A 21,334-nucleotide genomic window follows, 5' to 3' on the forward strand; every position below is an offset into this window, starting at 1 on the left:
CATCTAGCTTTCGCTGTGACTGTGCCTTTCGCGGAAACCTGGTGTTATTTTTTTTTCTTGAAGTTTTCCTTGGCCATCTTGTCACATCAAATTTTTTGATGTCATTTCTGTGTCTGAAATACATCCCTGAAGTCTTGGTGAACTCCAGCGTAAATCACTTGTGTGTTAATATGCTAGCCTTATGCTGTGCTCACTTTAATGATGGCAGTGTAACCTGGATAATGCACTGCATTCGTTTGGAACTTTATGAAGGCAGTACACAGTACAGGGGTATGCGACGTGAACCTGAGTCTTGCAGCCTTTCTGCTGAGTATACTGCCAACGCGTAACAAAAGAGGCTCCGCCAGTAAAAAGTGTAGGTACTCTGGTTGGTTGCGTGGGCGCTATTCTGACAGTAGTCAGCAGACAGACAGTTCTTATCACTGTGGATGCTCTGTCCTCACAACTGGTTGTGTTCAAGCGAAAAACATTCTCACTTCGTTTCCTGCAAAAGTCATGTTTCCTTTTGCCAGATTTTCGTTGAGTTGGGCCATGCCGAATGATAACGTACCTCAGTAAATGAACAGTACGGTCCACTGTTAGGGGGAACACATGAGCGCGTGGCCGGCGGTCCGCGGGGCGCCAACTGCTGGCGAGGTATTGAAAAGCAGAGCATGCGCGCCTAATCACAAGGGCGGTACTTACCCGTGTCGTCTGCTACTTCCCCGCCCTACGCTTGGCGCGCGCTAGCGACGAGATTGCTCTGCTCGCGTCTTCGACCATCGATTTTCATGTCTGTTATGAAAAGCGGCTGGCTGGTTAGAACAGCGTTTAGAAAGCTTACAATTACATTTTTGGTGAGTACAAACATCGCGCTACGCGAGTGATGGGCTTTTTATCAGTTTAACAGAATTCCAGAGCTGGGGGTTTAATTACTCGCTGATCGCATCTTCGGCCGAGCTAGCTCTCAAAAGTGGCATGGTTAGAGTATCTGACGATAAAAGGCTTCGAATAGCCGAGCTGTACACCAAATAGAGCCAGTGTGCTGTCACTGCCATCGCGAAAAGGCCACTTTCTCATTACCAGCGTAATCATCAGCATTACGAATGTAATCTTTTGCGGTGCCTAGTTCTGTCACGCGTAGTCCTATTTTGCTTACACAGATCTACATTTTATATTGCGTTTCGCAGGGCAAAGATGTGTTTCACTACCTTTGCACTATTTAAATGTTTCGAGGCTACTGATCTGACCTCACTCGACCTGTCTGTCACAAAGGTTTTAGAAATAAATTTTTCTTTGTTTACCCCGCAGTGGGCCTACACACCGCGTTTCAGCGCGTGTGTAGGTTAAACGTAATGATTTTGGGAAAAGTGAACGCTATTGTATGTTCCAAATAAGTAGCTTTCAGCGTTTTCGCCTCAACGAAAAAAATGAAATGCAATGCGAGTTATAACCAACATTTGCTGGGTATTGCTATCCACAATAATTAAATAATTTTGTGTCCCGCCGTAGTGGGATACATTGAAGTAATTCGAAAAGCGTGTTTTCTTAACCTTTTTCTGAATACTATTGGCGTATAGTTTTTTTTTTTTTGCATTTCACCTGTATTCTGAAATTGACTGCTGTGGCCATGAATGGAATCGCAACAGAGCTGCCGAGAAAGCACAACAAACGAATGGCACATTTTTCTGCGCGCTGACGAAACATGAATTGCATCGCGGAAAAGCGAGCGTGGTATCCAGCACACTACAAGCGCTGGAGTAGAAAGTAGCAGACGAAACGCCGAAACCCCACCCTTTCACTTCCAGGCGCATGCGCTGTGTTTACAAATCTCTCCGCCAGTTTGCGCCACGTGGGCAGCCAGCCACACGTTGCCGTGTTCTCTCCAAGAGTGGACCATACTGTACATCTCTAGCCCCGATACTAGTCTGTAGACTGCTTTGACCTTTGTTTGCCGCTATCATGTCATGGTCTTATGTGCCTGTTTCATGTGCCTGCCTACATACCTTTCAGGTCAGAAATGTCTTTACATTAAACCTCGTTGTACGCTCAGAAGTTGCAGTGAGCATATAAAGAGTTTATGGCACACCCTCTCCCTCCAGCTTGTGTTGACACTACTTGTTCAATGCAGGTTTGTTGTTTTTCGGGCCTCAAAGTGTAATTGGCAGATGTTCACACTAGCACAAAAGCAAAAAATACTAAGAGCCGATGTGCTTGCGAAGCATTTCTTGACATTAAGCTGCCGGAGAACTTATCGCAATGCTTGGGCCCACCTTGCCTGAAATTTGAATGTATAATCGTCATTGCGAAGAGCTCGGCAAACTTTTTTTTTGTTTGCTCACCCATCTGCTGCTAGGGGCAAATGTTTCTTCCTTAAAATGTACTTCGCAATATCAAAGTTGGTTGTTTATGAGACAGTGTTTGGGCCACGATAGTCAGGTAATGTGTGTACTGATTACATCTGCAGTGGGCCTAACCTTGTTAAATCTTGCTTCTCCAAATTGTGACCTCGGTATGTCCACATTGGTAGGCTTGTGCAAATAGTGAATTATAGGTTCAAAATAAATTCGAAGTGAATTGCATGCCTTTTAAGTCTCCTGGATTGTACGGGAGACTCTCAGATTTCGACCGTTTCTTCCTTTAGTACAGTTGTCATGAAGATATCCCGGGAATTAAAATTTCTGTGCATGTCCTGGCTGCATTAGCAAAATGCAGGTCAATGCGCTCTAGGCATTTTGCGAAACCCACTGCACTTTATTATAAACTAATTTAGGAGGCGTTCATCTAAACGTACAGTAGAATCTCAATGTTGCAAGACTGCGGCAGAAAGAATTCGCAAAATTCCCCAGCCAAGTTTCACGGTGTTCATTGAGCCTAAGTTAATACGTTCCAAAAACTTTTCTTAATCGTAGCGGTTGATAAGAACAGTATTGGAACTGTCGAACGAATGCCAAGAGCAGCGTGCTCGAAGCTTGAGAAGTATGTGTGCGACCAGCGCACGCACTGCCTTCTACAGTGGGTGTGGTTGTGATTGCCACAATCGCTGTGGCCCAAAACTGTGGACGTTCTTGACACAACCATTTATGGCGACAACGTAACTGACAGAACTCGGAAAGTGTGTGCGCGTTCAGTGCTCGACTAGTCAAAGGAACACTGCTTTGCTCTAACTCTGTGAACAAAGTTGCGGCAAGTACGATCATAGATAGCATGATACGACTCATAAAATAGTTTTGAAGGCATGTGCGCAGCCAGCGCTCGCAGGTTAAAAACGTAACTACCATTTGCCGCAAATGCCGCGCTCAAAACCACGGTCACAGCAACGCAATAGCGATCTACGAGCTCCGAGGGCACGCGGGTAACGCAGAGGTAGATCAAAAGCAGTGAAGACGTAAAAGAGGCGAGAAGTGCTTTGGCATTCCTGTCAAAGTAATCTAGTAGCGAGCAAAGCACTGACCTGCACTTTCATGGCAGCCTGCTGCACCATCCCGTTTGTTCACGTGCCTTGTAGGAAAATATACGTGAGTTGTTTTGAAGAGAATAGATTTTGCTAGTTGTTTTGATGATGCTAAATTTGGTAGTATTTGCACTCCTCCTTTGAGACTCATGCCTTAGTGGGAAACCCTACCCTCGTGTTCAGCCACTCCGAGCTATTTTAAGACCGCAAAGCCAATGTTTCCACTGGTGATTGGTACGCCCTTCCTACTCTTGGTTTTTCCAATGTTTTTTGTTGTTTTCTTTTGGTGCTAAAGAAATGGGGGAACATAATTTAGTGCAATATCCCCCCCCCCTACAATCCTTGAGCTTGGCAGGTATGGAATAGCGATTTCGGTCATATAATTTTCAATCTAATTCAAATACAGTCAAACACCTTTTTAAGAGACACTGCTATAAGAGACAAATCGGTATAAGAGACAGCAGTATGCCTATAGTAAAATACGGGGGATAAGAAAATGCATACGAGGTCTCCTGCTTCTGAGGGAGACATCTCGTTCGAAAAGGAATTGATGCCCGGAGCCTGCCTCTTATGAAGGGGTCTAACTGTAGTATATATATAATACATACAAAAAAACGGGCATATCTTTTGTGACCTACCCAATGTGCACAATATTTTTTAAAAGCTGAAACAAGTCTTGTGCAAATGCCAATATTTTTTTTGTTCAAGGGATGTGGAAACAACTTTGAATAGTCGTAGTATTTGACTTGTGGTAGAATGCAAGTGGTAACCTGCAATATATGTTATGTTTTATTAAAACTTCCTGCAGTTAGAGTGCATAAGTTGGTATAACAAGCTCTTAAACTCGAAAAATGATGAATCGACGCAAAAGCAATATGTTCATATAACGTTGAATTGTTGAAGTGGGGCCTTGCGGCAGTGTGGATTTTTTCTGGATAAGTGTTTTCACGGCTTATCCTTTTTTTTATTGCAGTGAAAACATCTTTTCAGGGAGTTACATGCAGTTAATACCAGGGCTGGGCAGAGATGCCCGAAAGTGTTCCGAAATACAGATATCGAAATACACAGTGTGGAAGCTGTCTTGTGACTGGTGCCGCGCGAGCGTGCCGGAGCACGAGTGGCCCGTGCCCGCGGAGAGAGACGATACGCACGACAGCTGCTCAGCTAACGGAAAAAAAGGCTTCCCACTTTATTCGGGGCAGAATATATACAATCTCAGGGGCGCCACATGCTAGTGGCAGCCGAACTAAATGACTGAAGGGTGGCGACCTCTACATCTCCCCCTTGAAGACCAGACGGAAGACGGAGGACGCCAGACACTGCACATCACAAGTTCAGGCGGTTTGGAGGCACAACACGGCGGCCACTACGTGTTCGTGTCACACCATCACTGCGGTCACTGTCTGCAGGGAGCAGTCCAAGGGAATCGGGTGGTTGCACTGTAGTAGTTCGCTGGGGTTCCAGAGGGGGCAGTGTTCGCTGTGGCTCCTGCTCCTCAGACGGCGGTGGTTCCACTCTTGGCTCAGGAGGTGCAAAAGGCACTAGGTGACGCCGGTTGCGTTGTAGGACGCCACCCTGCTCCGTTTCCACGACATAACTTTGTGGTCGGCGTGCTGGGCTAAGCACTGTAGCTTTGACCTGATCAAGTCGTACCCAGACACACTGGCCTGTTCGGAGCGGTGACAGATCCTGAGCTCTGTGATGCCTGTTAAAGTCAGCGGCCTGTTTCTGCTTGTAGGCTGCATCTTTTCTCCTCACGTCTTTCCTCGACGGCCAGTGAGGACATAACTGGGAGTCCTGTTTCGGCACTTTGGTTCGGAGTTGTCGTCCCATCAAGAGCTGGGCCGGGCTGAAGCCATCGACTCCGGGGGTGTCCTGGTAACTGAGCAAGGCCAGATGAGGGTCTGTTGCTTTGCGAAACAACTCCTTGATGGTCCTGACCATTCTATCCGCCTCTCCGTTCGATTGCGCATAGTGCGGGCTGCTGGCGACGTGGTCAAAGCCGTAAGATGCCGCCAATGCTGCAAACTCGCGTGAAGAGAACGGTGGACCATTGTCTGATCTGACTTTTCGCGAAATCCCATGCCGGGCAAAGATGCTTTTGAGAACGTCAATGACTGCCTGAGCCGTTGTGCTCCTCAAGGTTACAACTTCAGGGTACCTGGAGTGGTAGTCCACCACCAAGATGAATGTCTGGCTGCGGAGGTGGAACAGGTCCATGCCGACAAGTTCCCAGGGACGTCCAGGTAGGACCGTGGAGACCAGGGGCTCTGCAAGGTTCACCCGAGTGGAAGCACATTGCTCGCAGTTAGTTACCAGAGAGGTAATCTCTGCCGAAATGCCAGGCCACCAAATGGACTCTCAAGCGAGAGCTTTCGTCCTGTTGATGCCTTGGTGTCCTTCGTGCAACAGCGTCAAAACAGCCGGCCGAAGAGAATGCGGGATGACCATCCTGGCGCCTTTCAGTAGAACACCGTCACAGACAGAGAGCTCATCTGCTGCTGAGGCATACTGGGAGAGGTGCAGTGGCAGTTTGGACTTCTGTGGCCAACCATTCTGGCAGAAGGAGGTGAGGGCTCTGCATTCGCCATCGGACTCTTGTGCTTGTCGCACGTCCTCTGGGCTTAGTGGCAAGGCTTCTGACATGCCGCTGACCACTTGAGCTACAAACAATTCCACGGTGTCCAGGGGGAGGGACGCCTTTTGGGTGATGCGTGACAAGGTATCTGCCGTAGCTAACAGCTTTCCTGGCACGTGGAGCATTCGGAACTGGTATCGCATGGTCTTTAACCTGAGGCTCTGTATGCGAGGCGGCAGCATGTCCAGCTCCATCTTGCCGAAGAGAGAAACGAGTGATAGATGATCTGTCTCAACATCAAAGGTGATGCCGCGGACGAATTCGTCGAACCGTTGGATAGCCCATGTTGTTGCCAACGCTTCCTTTTCTGTCTGGCTGTAACGCTGCTCTGCCTCGGTCATTGATCTCGAAGCAAACGCAACTGGGCGGCGCTCTCCAGAGGGCTGTGTCTGCAGCAAAACTGCGCCCAGTCCGAATGAGCTTGCGTCAGCCGAAACTGTGGTGGCGTATGATGGATGGTACTTGACCATGCAACGGTCTGATGTCAGGAGTTCCTTGATTTTCTCGAATGCAGCATTTTGTTCATGCTGCCACACCAAAGTCGCAGACTTGTTTAGAACCGCTCTGATGGGAGCTGTGACCTCTGAGATGCAAGGCAATAACCGGGCAAGATGGTTCACCATTCCGAGCAGTCGCCGGACACCTGCGATGTCGGTTGGAGCCCCCATGGCTTTGATTGCTTCGACCTTGTCTGGACTTGGCCTGATGCCTTGTGCTGAAACGATGACTCCTAGGAAGGAGACTTCGGAGACACCAAAACGACACTTGTCTTGGTTCAACGTGATGCCTGCTTTTGCAAGGCGAGAATGCACCTGGTTCAGTCTGGGATCGTGCTCCTCGCGGGTGCGCCCAAAGACCAGAATGTCGTCTATCATATTGGCGACTCCTTCCTGGCCCTCCAGGATCCTGGCCATCTGTTTTTGGAAGTACTCAGGCGCGGAGGTGATGCCAAAGGGGAGCCGGCAGAAGCAGTATCGGCCAAATGGGGTGATGAACGTTGTGAGCTCTTGGGAGTCTGCAGATAGTTTAACCTGATGAAAACTGGCTGTTGCATCCAGCTTTGAGAAAACTGTTGCGTCGCCAAGGATGCCAAGGACTTGCTCTACCGTTGGTAGGATGTGGCGTTCCCGAAGGACAACCTTCTTTACCGAGTCAAGTCAACGCACAGCCGGTAGGAACCATCGGCTTTCCGTACTACAACGAGACCAGAGCACCACGGGGTTGGGTTGTCGACCCTGCGGATCACGCCTCCTTCCTCCAGTTTGTCAAGCTCGTGACGGACGACCCCGCGTAGCCGGATGGGAATCCTGCGAGGCACACTTAGGGAGAAGGGTACGGCGCCAGGTCTCAGAAGGATAGTGTACTCGTCCTTGAGGGTGCCCAATCCCTGGAAGAGCTCAGCACGCAATGTTGCTTTCGGAGTCTGAAGTTCGTCGAGAAACTTTACAACTTCCAGAGCTTGAAGCGCCGGCAGTCCAAGAAGAGGTGCGGTGAGAGACTGGATCACGTACAAGCGCTGAGAGCTCATTTTCTCATGCCACCGAAGTCTCGCCATGTACGAACCCAGCACGCGCAGCGGCTGACCGCCAGGTCCGGTGAGCAGGCTGTTGACGGGGTCGAGCTTGGCCTGCAATGCAGGGAAGTCGCTCAAAACGGCGGACACCTCGGCTCCGGAATCGACCTTGAACTGCGCTGTGTAGTTGTCAACGGTGATTTCGACGAACTTTGCCGCGGCGAGCGTCCCGACAGCGTGTAGCTGAATGGAGCCGAGCTTCTGTTTTGCCTGCCGCGCGTGGCACACTTCCGCAAAGTGTCCTTTCTTTTCGCAGAAGTTGCAGACGGAGTTTCGAGCAGGGCAGTTAGAACGTGGATGTGGCGCGCGGCCGCAGAATTCACATGTTGACGGCTGGCAGGAGCGCTCTGCTTTCCGCGGGGGCGAAGGCCGCTTAACGTAGTTGCGGCGGCGAGAGGCGAACTTCTTATCTCGTACAGCGTCGAGGTGTAGCTCGCGGGAGTGCTCTGCGCAGTTTTGAGGCAACGTTTTTTCTTTGTCGGCGTCTTCTGATTGACGGGCCTGCATCCATGCTTCTTTGAGCGTCAACTTCGCGTTCCGGCAAAGCTGGTCCGAAAGGCACGAGTCGCGGAGGCCGACGACGAATCTATCGCGTACAAGCCTTTGCTCCACCTCAGCTGACGGATAGTTGCACCGCTTCACCATTCTACACAGTTCGGCGTAGTAGGCGTCGACGCTCTCGTCGGGTAACTGAACACGCCGGTAAAAACGCGACGACTCGTACTGTTCATTCGTCGGATGCACGAAGTGGTCGGTGAAGCTGGCGGCAACGGCTTGAAATGAGGCGAGTGATGCGGTGTCGAGCGAGAACGTCTCAAGAAGTGGGCGGGCCTCCGGCCCCATGCAGTACAACAACGAGCGTACCTTCATGCCGCCGGATGCTTGAGTCAGGCCGGAAATGACGGCGTAGTCCTCATAGCGGCTGAGCCATGCTGGCCAGGTTCCCGGGTTCACAAAGTCGAACGGTGCGGGCGGCAGGAGGTTGAGGCTGAGCTTTTTCGGCGCCACTCCGTCGAGGGCCATCGTCGTGCGGTACGGGCGAGTTCGGGGATGAGGGGGCGTTACGCACCCCACTTCTGACACCATGTCTTGTAACTGGTGCCGCGCGAGCGTGCCGGAGCACGAGCGGCCCGTGCCCGCGGAGAGAGACGATACGCACGACAGCTGCTCAGCTAACGGAAAAAGGCTTCCCACTTTATTCGTGGCAGAATATATGCAATCTCAGGGGCGCCACATGCTAGTGGCAGCCGAACTAAATGACTGAAGGATGGCGACCTCTACAGAAGCCTAAAATACAGATACTGAGATACATTTGTAATTGACGTAACGGGCTATTTCAGAAATACTTTTGCAAAAACTGAAACGCTATTCTCTATGTCGGGGATAGTCAAACTTCGTACAGACATTTGTTATTTGCAGCATAGTATTTATAATGCACAGCGCATTTATTTTATTCATTATTTTGTCACCGTAGTTCGAGTTCCATTAAAGCATTACAAAGAGGCTTACACTGCAAATAATCGTTAATAATCACATATTTACAGATATCAGTTGCTATAGAAAACTATGCTGTATGAGAGCAAGTCACATGCATTGTACACCGAAATCAGGATACTTGGAGGCAACACTATTAGCTATGCTAGAAGTAGCATAGTTCAAGCGGAGGGCTGGAACCATAAACAAACAAGTCAAGAAAAGGTATGTTTTTATTTAATACAAGTCTGTTTGTTGAAACATTTAGCACGTCAATTGCACTTGAGGAGCAGTAGCTTTTCAAATAAGCCAATATCTAGACATCGTCATTTCAGCCTCAACACAAGACTTGCGAACGAGAAAAGTCGCTCTACTGCTGCAGAGGAGCACAAATTCGTGTTATAGTGGATACAGTTCGCATCGATACAATGAGTGCAGTAAGCGTAGTGCATCGGCAAGCAGTGCCTAAAATGCGGAGCCAGTGCTGTTGGAGTGGGACCACCACTTTAACATAGGTACTTTGCCTGTTAAGGTTTTGAAGTTGTAACGAGTACGTTACTGAGTTACCTAAAAAGCAATGTATCACCACTAACCCTGTTATTTGTAACGCGCTATGGCTAATCCTGCACGAACACACCGGTCAGCATGTGTCTCTGACAAAAAAAAGAAAAGAAATTAAGGCTCCTGAATTCCTTGCTGCCACTGTAACGGCGGGGCTTACTGCTCAGTATACTAGCGGTTCAGGCTAGTTGGTTTCCAGTTTTGCTAAAGTGGCCTAGCGCAAAGCAAGACAGGAACACATAAACAATGAAGACAAGCACTTGCAATTCCAGTTGAAGGTTTAGTGTTTCCTAAAAACACAGAAAAAGCAGAAAGAACGAACAGTACAATGAATGCAAAAGGAAACGCAAAAAGACCTCCTTCCAATCGCCGTGTGGCTACTCCAGCGTATTTCGGCAATGCTTTGGAGAAAGGAATATCGTTGATGGCACACGGCACCACACACCAAATTCTTTGAGTGGTTTGTGGCTTCCCCGATAAGCTCATTCAATTGGCGTGAGAGAACACATTTTAAAACGACTCTGTTGGTTGGCGCCCATTGTGCAGTATACAATACTGCTCAAATGAAAATACCGCTGCTGGAATTCGAAATGGCAGTATAACAGTGTTAGGAAGCTCAAGCAGGCATTCAAGCACATTCTAGTTCTGCCTGAAGGTGCACAATGAGATGCAGGTAGTGAAGCGACTAGCTCACGTTTAGGAAGGTAGGAGTCAGTTTCACCCTCAGCAGAAATCTAGATATGGTGATTGCATATCTCGCCACGGACTGTCAAGGTCACAGCAGTAAAAAAACATTTTTCCATTGTAAGCACGTCTCAGCTCATTTCAGAAAAAAAGTAACGAGATAACCATGTCCTGGATAGTATCGAGATGGGGGCGATACATCGTAAAGTATTTTACTACTGAGATACAAATACATTTTTGAAAAGTTTCTTAATACAGTAATACAGCTACTCAAAAGTATCTGTGAAGCACTATCGCGATACCCTTGTATCGCGATACTGCCTGGCCCTGATTAATACATACACTTGGTTAGGTGCTTTCAAGGCTTACAACCTTTATCTTGCAGTCAAACCAGGTTTACAGGAGGTTACATGTGGACCAATATTAAATAGAATTAGCCGATCGTTTCTAATACTTTGAAATTTCCAATTGAAGTGAACTGGAATTTGGAATATTTGCACAAGCCTTCACATTGGAGGTTAGAGATTTATATCTGAAAATGGGCAGTTTTTTCTTCCTCTTTTCTTTTTCTCTTTCAGTGGGCTCATCCAGAAGAGTCTCTGATAACGAATGCCAAGCAGCCGTCATTGATTGATGGGAATTTCAGCTGTATATCGCCATCGGTGGCATTCGGCCATGAAGAGCTGGTAAGTTCCATTGTTTTGTTATTACTACTTGAAAGTGTGCACTCTTATCAGGTGGAAATTACACATGCGCTAGCTTTATTGAACTTACCCATAAATGTCCTCGGGCTGCAGTTGAAATGCAGTGCTCACTGCTTGTGCTTTTTTTTTTGCCCTCGTCTTCTTGCACAGAGTATAGTGCTAAGTCAGTGAAAGGTGAGGTGCAGACGCTAGTGTTCAGCGGTGTTAAGGAGTGCAACACTTGCGCCAATTTTATTCAATTCCCAGTTTTTGCGCTGAGCTGCACCCAAACCACAAAATTCACTGAAATCGCGCCACGATGCACCAAAATGCCCGACCAGGCTTGAAACATTTTCAGTTGAACTACTTTCGGCGAGAAATGGAGGGCATGTTGACCACCTGTAGTTTGCGACATCAATCAATCCAGGGATCCAGGTGCACACACACCAAGCGGTAAGCTAGTTTACTAGGATAGGGGTGTGCGCAGAATGACCGTAGCACCAATGCACAGAAAGTGCAGGCCAAACAGAGTCAATCCGCATGCGGAACTTCGGTTGGTAGTCTACGATTTGTGGTCGCTTTAAGAGCTGTGCGCGGCTTTGCTGAGGTGTTCGAGGGGCAGAATTCGCGCTTGCCCCTCAAAAGACCCAAGAACTGTGGATGGTAAATTTTTATTCTTTGTGTCACTTGTACTGCTGTGTTGGTTTCCTTTTCTTTTTTTGAGCTTCAGTTGCCACATATTTCTACCAGAAAGTTCACGAAATATGAAATAAATAAAAAGTTTGACAGCAAGGGTATTCATTTGAAGCACCACTGCACGGGATTAAGTAAAAACTTCATATTTCACGTAACTTTTCGTAGCAATGCATAGTAACTGAGGCTAGAAAAAAAAATGGGCAGATCTCATGTACAGTGGGAATCGATGATATGCGAAGCATGAAATAGGAAGATTGATATGCCACTTTAAGATCGCCACAACGCTATGAGGTGGAGGTAAATTATGCCGTACAGGACTTTCGTGTCATGATTATCGTGTTTGGGTGTGTCGTTCACCTTCGACATCTATTCACGTCACGTGATGCCGAATTTAGTATATGTGACGCTATGATGACTGGGAGACGTGGCCTGGCTCATACGCCATGTTTATTTCATTCTGTCTTCTTCATCTGCTTCTTTTAACCATCCGTGCCTTCTTGCATCACAGGATTGCCCCTTCCCCCGAAAGATGGCACTGGTTACAAACTACAACAAATTGAAGAAGAGAATAAACAAAATAATGGCCAAATTCACAGTTTCACAATCTCGCTAAATCTTCATAGCCGAGGAAGCAGTCCGGTGATTTCTCTGAAGACTCTGGTGGGTGAGCTTGACTGTTACGTCCTGGATGGCATAACCACACCCTGGAAATCTGAACTGGTGATGACATCGGTTGAGTTCTTCTGAGGAACGGACAACGTTGGGAGTGCCTGTAGCATTTGAAGTTGGGATATCGTCAGGGTTGTATTTTTCGTCGTGAATGGTGCAATCCCAGTGCATCTTGCTTTCATGCTTTTTGACAGACTGGGATGAAGGGCCTGAGTGCTTGCGCTGTGCGAGCAGTGCTTCCGCGTCTTTTTCGGCGTTTTCTGTGGTGGTGCAGTGGGTGTAAAAGCTGGGGCAGGAAGTGCCTCTGGTGACTTTTCTTTGTGCGAAAGTGTCTGACGTCTTGAAATGGTCTTTGGTTCAGAGATCTTATTTTAGGATGTTCTTCAATTGGTGAGTGCACTTTCGTTGAATTTTGCGTTCGTCGATGCCCTCATTGCAGTCTCTCTCATTGTTTCCCGAGTTTGTGAGCTTGGCTTTGCTTGTTTTTGGTGCTACTCAGGAGATGGCTGTAGTGGCGCCCCTTCTGGAATTGGGCATTCATTTCCTTCGAGGTTGGACGCGTCCTGTAGACAGCTGATACATGGTGAACTGGTGTCTTGCTTATCGGACATAGTTGGTAATGCGCCATCATTGCTAGCATGCGCTTCAAAGGCTTCGGTAAGGTGGTCCAGTATGGAAGCTTCTGACGGACAGCTGCGTGCGAGGTTTGATGTATGTATTACTTCTGCATACTTTCGGTTCTTGAAGCTGTGAGCACTGGATGGGGATACCACAGGTGACGTGGCATTATTAGGTTCGAACTGCACAGTTTGCCGAGCCATAGAAATGAAGTCTTGTGATGAGAAACACCTTTTCGAGTCATCATAGCGTGGTTCGGTATTTTCCCGATGCGTCGATGGTTCATCTATTGTGAACACGGTGTCGTTACGAGGCAGACGGTGAGCGTTACGAGCACCTGAGGGGCCGCGTGATGTAAAACTGGGTGGCGGGCCATGTATGCGAGAGTATCAAGTGGCTGAGCAACGTCTCGTGTCATTTGCTTAAGCGATCATTTTGGAAGTGCCGTCTTGCGTGCAGAATGGAAGCCCGCTCGATGGTTGTGTTTTTCCCGAAATATGCTTGGTCGCCTGTCAGTGTACTCATGTTCCACTTTGTGTTGTCGCAGTGGTCGATTCATGCTGGGCATTCTTAAGCTTGAAGACTGCTTGTGAAATAGACAACTGAGTGCTGTTGCCTGTGGATGGTTGGTTATAAGCGAGTCTCCGTCATAGTCGTCATTGTATCCTTGAAATTGGATGGTCATTTCTTCTTTAAGCTTTTGCCACGATTCGTCGTTTTCGAATATGTGTATCAAGTAAAACTTGAAAGCCGCACTAGAGATGTAGTCAGTGAAGTTGGTGATCATCTCCCGTTCCCACTATGATGCAGCGGTAGCGTGGAGCTCGAACAGGTAGAACCAGTCCTGCACGGGTCCACCGTCCGCTGCTCCGGTGTACTTGGGGATGGGAAGGTCATTCGATGGTTCCGTCATGATGGTTGCAACGGTGTCCAGTGGCAATGCACTTCTGTGGTCCGCGTTCGGTCACTGCGTCTCGCTGAGGTCTTCGATAATGATGGCTGGTTGATGAAGTGGTCGGCAGGTCTCCATCCTGCCGACTCGTGTGACGCTATGATGACTGGGAGACGTGGCCTGGCTCATATGCCATGTTTATTTCATTCTTCTTCCTCATCTAATTCGTTTAACCATCCCTGCCTTCTTACGTCATATACCGTAATTACTCGAATCTAACGCGCATCTTTTTTCCGGTTAAGTGAGTTCATAAATCGCATGCGCATTAGAATCGAGTACGAAAAAAAAATGAATACGGTCATTCTATTGCCATCGGCATTTCCAAAATGGCCGCCCCCTACGTGCGTCGGCATGGCGCGTCGGCCATTTCTGCCTAAGTGTTTCCCATGTGCGGCACTTCGTACGTGTGCTGAGGGGTTCGTCAACTTGTAGTGCATTAGCATCGACAGCATAAAAGGGCCGACTCCAAAAACACGAGTGCACCACGGTGCCGCTTTATAAGTGAAGTCATTGCGTGTGCAGAAACGGACGGAAATCGGGCCGCATCGCGGTCGTTCGGAGTTCCCGAAACGTGCGTGGGGACTGGCAGAAGATTGTCGACAGCAAAGCTTCACGCAAAGGCTCCAGTGGACCACAGCAGGGTCGGTTTTCGCAATTGAAGAACTGCTCGGCGAGTATGTGCTTGAGCAGCGAGCCGCACAGCGGCCCGTGACGACAGAACTCCTCCAAGTGCAAGCTATGCAATTAGCCTTAGAAGAAGGTCTAATGCGGAGCCAGTTTAGAGCGAGCAGGTGCTGGCTAACTAACTTTATGAAAAGGAAAGGCTTTTCCCTCCGAAGGGGAACGGGCATATACGTGAAGTTTTGCGGAAGAGTACGATGAAAAGCTTCACAGTTTTCAGAGGTTCGTCCTAAACTTGCGCCACAACAACGGCTACCTACTTGGGCAAATTGGAAATGCCGATCAGACGCCTCTTTACTTCGACATGCCTGGCACCACAACCGTCGAGAAGAAGGGGGCGAAGCAAGTTCGCGTGCTGACATCGGTCCACAGTAAAACTACAGTGACGGAAATGCTCTCTTACACGTCAGATGGGCACTAGCTTCGCGCGTACCTCATTTTTAAATGGAAGACGCTCCCGAAAGGAGTCGTTTTTTCGAGTGGTGTGATCGTGCGGGCCAGCAACAAAAATGGATGGGCGCTGCAATCGATGTCTTATGTTTTTTTTTTCCATCGTGGAAATCGGGTGTGCGTTACAATCGAGGGCGCGGTAGAATCGAGTAAATACGGTATATGTGAAGCTAGCGAAAGGGCCGCGAGCCCGCTATCGACGTGGTATGTTGTCATGTTCTTGCATGACACACATGTCATGATTATCATGTTTGCACCAGTGATATACCTTCGCCATCCATTGACGTCACGTAACATCAGATTTGGTACATGTGGAGCTGGCGAAACAAACACGAGTGCATCATGAAAGGCTCAATATACCCCAACATGACGTTGACGCCTGCGCACGCAGGGCACAGCGACACTATACATCAGCGAAATGCAAGAACTTTATAGTCTCATGCCACGTGCGACAGACGCCACCAGCGTTCATCGGCGCGACCCGATGGGAACTGGCGAATGCGTTACCCAGACAGCACTGTGTCTCCCTCTTTTCGTGACAGAGACGCCGGACGCGCTGAAATGCGCACGCATGGAAGCAACACAGCGTGGCGCGCGCCTGCAAGTATATGGCAAGACCGGCGCCTGGCGTGGCAATGCCAGCATGTCGCGATGGTATGAACACTGGTGAACACGCGCACCGCGACATGTCGACATGTATTGGCACCTTGACTGTGGCATGTAGTCATGTTCTCACGTGACACGCATCTCATGATTATCATGTTTGCAGTCACATACCTTCATCATCCATTAGCGTCTCGTAATACCAAATTTGGCATATGTGAAGCTAGTGAAACGGCCGCAAGCGCATCATCAGTGTGACATGTAGTCATTTAGTTACATGACACGCATGTTGTGATTATTGAAACGAACACGCCAGGGCCGTGGCTAGGCCAAGACAAAAGCTTTATTGCGATAGCTCGGGTTAATGTAGCGTTGTGCGAGAGGGGTTAAGGGGAAGGGAAGGAGAAGAAGCAGTGGTGATAACGGCGGCTTCAGCTGGCGTGACGTCACGGATACATCATTCCGCTCCCCCTACGGTGAGTAACGGTCTGGGGGTTTGCGTTGCCGGCCCGAGCGACGCAACACCGGAGTTGAGGGGCTCCCGGCGATCTCGCTCCTTGTTGGCGCTCGCCTCGGTGTTCCTCCTGCTAGGGCCCCGCCGGCAGTTTCGAGGCACCGAGAGTCACCGACTTCTCCCTGGTCATGCTCCAACTCCCGTGGCTTCACCTGGTCGCTGTGGCGCCTAATGATTTCCCCTCCGGACCATCGGCATTCACCAGGCGGGCTCCGTCTGTCGATGTAATGCTGGCTGGAGTCCACGGCTCGCCTCGCCCGAAGTTCCTCACCCAGACTGGCTCCCCGGGCTGCCACCCATCGAGGAGGGGACGGTCAACTGGTGAGGGCGGAATGGACACTGCGTTGTCCAGCCTGGAGCGAAGATCGTAGCCCATTAGGAGTTGCGCTGGTGTCCGGCCCCCGGCCTGCGGCGTCCTGCGGTACCTGTGCAAAATCCTAGCCAGGCGGGTTTTCAGTGACCCTTGTACATTCTTCTTCAATGAATACTTCACCGTACGAACCGCCCGCTCCGCGAGCCCATTGGACTGGGGGTGATACGGTGCTGTTCGGAGGTGTACTATGTTATTCAGCTTCGTGAAGGTGTTAAATTCCCAACTCGTAAACTGTGGGCCATTATCGGATACCAGCGTCCGGGGCAACCCGAATGTACTGAACAAGGTGCGCAGAGCCTCTATGGTGGCGTGTGTGGTGGAACTCTTCATGGGTATCGCTTCTATCCACTTACTATGTGAATCCACCACAATCAGTAGCATGTGACCATCGATCGGCCCCGCAAAATCGATATGCAGCCTCGACCAACGCTCATCCGTTTCTGGCCACGCAACAGGGGGTTTCTTTGGGGGCATAGGGGCAGCTTGGATGCAACTGGTGCAGGACTTAACCATGTGCTCAATGTCATTATCGATCCGGGGGTACCACATCAAGGAGCGCCCTAGCCGCTTCATTGAGCAAATCCCTTGATGAGTATCATGCAGCAGACGTAACATCACTGCTCGGGCACTCTTAGGGACGATCACTCGATGGCCCCAGTATAGAAGCCCATAACTCCCCGTTATCTCAGCTTTCCGGTTGAAGTATGGCATCAAGTGCTGGTCCTTAGGCCCCAAATTTCTTGGCCATCCCTCCTGCACCCATTTTTGCACCTTTGCTAAATCGTCATCAAGCTCCGTGAGAGTGCCCAGTTGCTTCGCAGACATGACACCATCATTGAGGGTCTCCGTGAGCAGGACATACTCACCGTCCACAGTTTCTTCCTGCGTCTCTGGCTGGGAAGTTGCTGACGTGGGGAGTCGGCTGAGGGCATCGGCTGGAATGTTGTCTTTCCCGGGCTGGTGTTTGATGACGTAATCGTAGGCGCTCAGCAGCAGGGCCCACCGCTGGATTCGCGCAGCGGCCATCACGGGCACTGGCCTGTCTGGGTGAAAAAGTGCAACAAGCGGCTTATGGTCCGTCATCAATGTGAAAGTATTGCCGAGCAAGTATTGTCGGAATTTCGACGCACCAAACACAAGTGCCAAGGCTTCACGCTCCAGCTGCGAGTAATTTTTCTCAGCTCCAGTCAATAACCGAGAGCGGAACCCTATGGGCCGAAGTACCCCGCCCCCGACATCGTGTGAAAGCACTGCGCCTATTCCGTCCGGGGAGGCATCGCATTCCAGGACTAGCGGCTTGTGTGGGTCAAAATGCGCCAGAAAGTCTGCGGATTTCAGAAGGTCTTTCACACTGCTGAATGACTGCTGTTGAGCGGTATCCCACTTCCACTTAGCTTCCTTCCGGAGTAGTTGATATAGGGGTGCCATGGCGGTCGATGCATTGGGAAGAAACTTGTGGTAGTACGTTACCATGCCGAGGTAGGACCTTAATTCTGCGGAATTCCGTGGTGCCTGAACCTTAAGGATGGCGTCTATGTTTTCCGTCTTTGGTTGAAGACCTCGAGCGCTGATTTGATGCCCCAAAAAATCCACCTCTAGTTGGCGGAACTTGCACTTGTCTGCGTTCAGGCGCACGCCGTATTCCCGGAAACGCTTGAATACTTCGTGCAGGGTGGTGCAGTCATTGCGTTTCTCTGCCACGATGACGTCGTCTAGGTAGACCTGAACACCCGGAAGTCCCTGCAAAATGGTCTCCATACGCCGTTGGAACACGGCCGGCGCGGACGCCACTCCAAAAGGCAGGCGAGTAAAGCTGAACAGTCCCTTATGCGTGTTTGTGGTCGTGAGTTGCATGGCTTCCTCATCCAACGGAAGCTGGTTGTATGCCTCCCGCAAGTCTATCGTGGTAAAAACTTCACCGCCATTTAATGTAGCCAGGATATCCTCCACCCGTGGCAACGGATATTGCTCAGTGCGACAGGCTTTGTTGACCGTTAGCTTAAAATCGCCGCAAAGGCGGATGCAGCCATTCCGTTTCACTACCGGTACCACTGGCGCCGCCCACTCCGCATGAGGCACCGGTACAATAATACCCGCGCCCGAAAGGCGGTCCAGTTCCGCGTCGACCTTTGGCCGAAAAGCATACGGAACTTCGCGTGCTTTCCAAAACTTCGGCACCACGTTTTCTCGCGTCTCGAAGTGTACCGGTGGCCCTTTTATGAGCCCTAAACCTGGCGCGAACACATCAGCGAATTCTGCTAGCAACCGGTCCACGTTAACGTCGTCAGCACCGAGTAACGGCAGTTGCTCACCTGACGTGTTCACGTTCATTACCGGTGCCTCGAGCATGTGGAACGCTTGAATCAGGTCGCGTCCGCAGAGGTTTGGGCCGGAGCAACCAAGGACTTGCAAAGATCCAGCCGTCGACTTGTTTCCGCACGAAACCTTGAGCTGAAGTTGTCCCCGCACTGGAAGCCGTCCCAGGAAGCAGGTGAGTTTCAATGGCGAACCACGCAGCTTCGGCCACATTGTTTTGTTCCGCTCATATGTGGGCCACGTGATGACCGAAACCGGCGAGCCTGTGTCGACCTGCATGTTCACTGGAACCCCACCACAATCCAAGGTGCGCACGATGGGTTGCGTAATGCCGACGTGGCCGATGTGACTGTCCGCTGCCTCCAGCGCGAACATACCGTCCGTGCCAGTGTCTTCCTCCCGCGACAAGGCGTGTACTTGGCGTTCTGGTGGTACCACCCCAAACCCACTCTCACGGCGGCAACAGGCTCGAGCGATATGACCTCGTTGTTTACACTTGAAGCATGACGCCGAGCGGAAGCGGCAATCCTCGGGTCCGTGCCCTTTTGCTCCGCAGCGGTAGCACCCAACAATCTGTGGCCGGCTTCGTGGGCGATAGGACTGGCCTCCCAGCGCATGCACACTTGCCTCAGCGGTGGGGGCTTCCTATCTCTTGCGCGTTGGCCTCGGCCATTTCGGTAGATATCGCAATTTCTTCCGCTTCGCTCCTCGTCAGCTGTGGTTTCGCGAGTAGCTGCCGACGCACTCCGACGTTGTGCAGACCACACACGATGCGATCTCGTAGCATTCTGTCCAACGAAGCACCAAAATTGCAGGTGTCCGCTATCTGTCGAATCGCCACGACAAAATCCTTGACCGGTTCGCCGGGCAGCTGATTGCGGGTGAAGAACTTATAAGACTGTGCTATCTCGTTCGGTTGCGGCGAGAAGTGCTGCTTAAGCAAGGCTATCACTTGTGGGTACGAAAGTTCATTCACCTTATCCGGAGCACAACGTCCGCTCAGTACGTCGACGGTGTGGGTGGACAGTGCAGTCACCAGCAGGGCCCGCTTCTTGTTGTCTTCCGTGATGCCATTTCCCTCAAAGAAGGCTTCCAGCCGAACCTGGTACGCGGGCCACTTGTCGCTCGCCTCGTCGAACTGCGGCGGGCTGGCGTATCCTCCCGTGGGTGCGGCGGTCATGACGGACGGAGTTGCCGCACCGCTTTCATCCACCCTCGTCGCCACTGAAACGAACACGCCAGGGCCGTGGCTGGGCCAAGACAAAAGCTTTATTGCGATAGCTCGGGTTAATGTAGCGTTGTGCGAGAGGGGTTAAGGGGAAGGGAAGGAGAAGAAGCAGTGGTGATAACGGCGGCTTCGGCTGGCGTGACGTCACGGATACATCAATTATCATGTTTGGATGTGTCATTTACCTATGTCGTCCGTTCGTATAGTGTAATACTGGGTTTTGTACATGTGAAGCTAGCGAAACGGCCGCGAGTGCATCATGAGCGTATCATGTAGTCATGTTGTTACATGACACGCATTTCATGCTTATCATGTTTGCACCAGTATCATACCTTCGTCATCTATTTATGTCCTGTAATAACAAATTTTGTATAAGTGAAGCTAGCGAAACGGCCGCCAGCGCATCATGAGCGTGGCATGTAGTCTTGTTGTTACATCACAAGCATCTCACGATTATCATGTTTGCACCAATCACATACTTTCGTCATCCATTCACGTACTGTAATACCACATTTGGTATATCCGACACTAGCGAAATGGCCGCGAGGGCATCATTAGCGTGGCATGTAGTCATGTTGTTACATGACACGCATTTCATGATTTTCCTGTTAGGGTTGGTCGCTTGTGTTCACCATGCAATCATGCCATACCATACCAGTTTTGCAACATGCCATGTAAATGAAACCAACACAAGAACTGCAGGACCATGAAATGTAAATTATGACATTCATGACATACATGTCATGATTTTCATATCATGACTAGTAAAATATGTTCTTCATAGAGTCATGTTATGCCATACCAAATTTAGTATCAATACCATTAATAAAACGGCCAGGAGAGCTAAAAGTTCTAGGCGGCTGGATAGATAGATAGGTAGATAGATAGAGCCCCGCTACGGTGGCCTAGTGGCTAAGGTCCTCGGCTGCTGACATGCAGGTCGCGGGATCAAATCCCGGCTGCGGCGGCTGCATTTCCGATGGAGGCGGAAATGTTGTAGGCCCGTGTGCTCAGATTTGGGTGCACCTTAAAGAACCCCAGGTGGTCGAAATTTCCGGAGCCCTCCACTACGGCGTCTCATAATCATATGGTGGTTTTGGGACGTTAAACCCCACATATCTATCTATCTATCTATCAGGTAGATAGATAGATAGATAAATATGCTCAATGTCGCCAAAGCTCGCGAAGA

The 21,334-nt window shown here is 49.9% G+C and overlaps 1 protein-coding gene and 1 pseudogene across 5 annotated transcripts in view; one reads left to right on the forward strand and one right to left on the reverse strand.

Annotated features, from left to right (window-relative positions):
* LOC142784684 (uncharacterized) overlaps positions 1–21,334 on the forward strand; it is a 285,299-nt gene that overhangs the window by 249,366 nt on the left and 14,599 nt on the right. For all 5 annotated transcript variants that reach the window (XR_012888726.1, XM_075883160.1, XM_075883161.1 and 2 more), the window contains one exon: positions 10,941–11,048. Coding sequence is in view for 4 of the 5 variants with exons in the window: in XM_075883160.1 (XP_075739275.1) it covers positions 10,941–11,048 (108 nt within the window). In the remaining variant the exon portion in view is untranslated. The remainder of the gene's footprint in view (positions 1–10,940; positions 11,049–21,334) is intronic.
* LOC119179370 (uncharacterized) lies at positions 17,174–20,117 on the reverse strand (annotated as a pseudogene).

This window comes from Rhipicephalus microplus, unplaced genomic scaffold (assembly GCF_043290135.1).
Source record: "Rhipicephalus microplus isolate Deutch F79 unplaced genomic scaffold, USDA_Rmic scaffold_15, whole genome shotgun sequence".
Classification (NCBI taxonomy): Eukaryota; Metazoa; Arthropoda; class Arachnida; order Ixodida; family Ixodidae; genus Rhipicephalus; species Rhipicephalus microplus.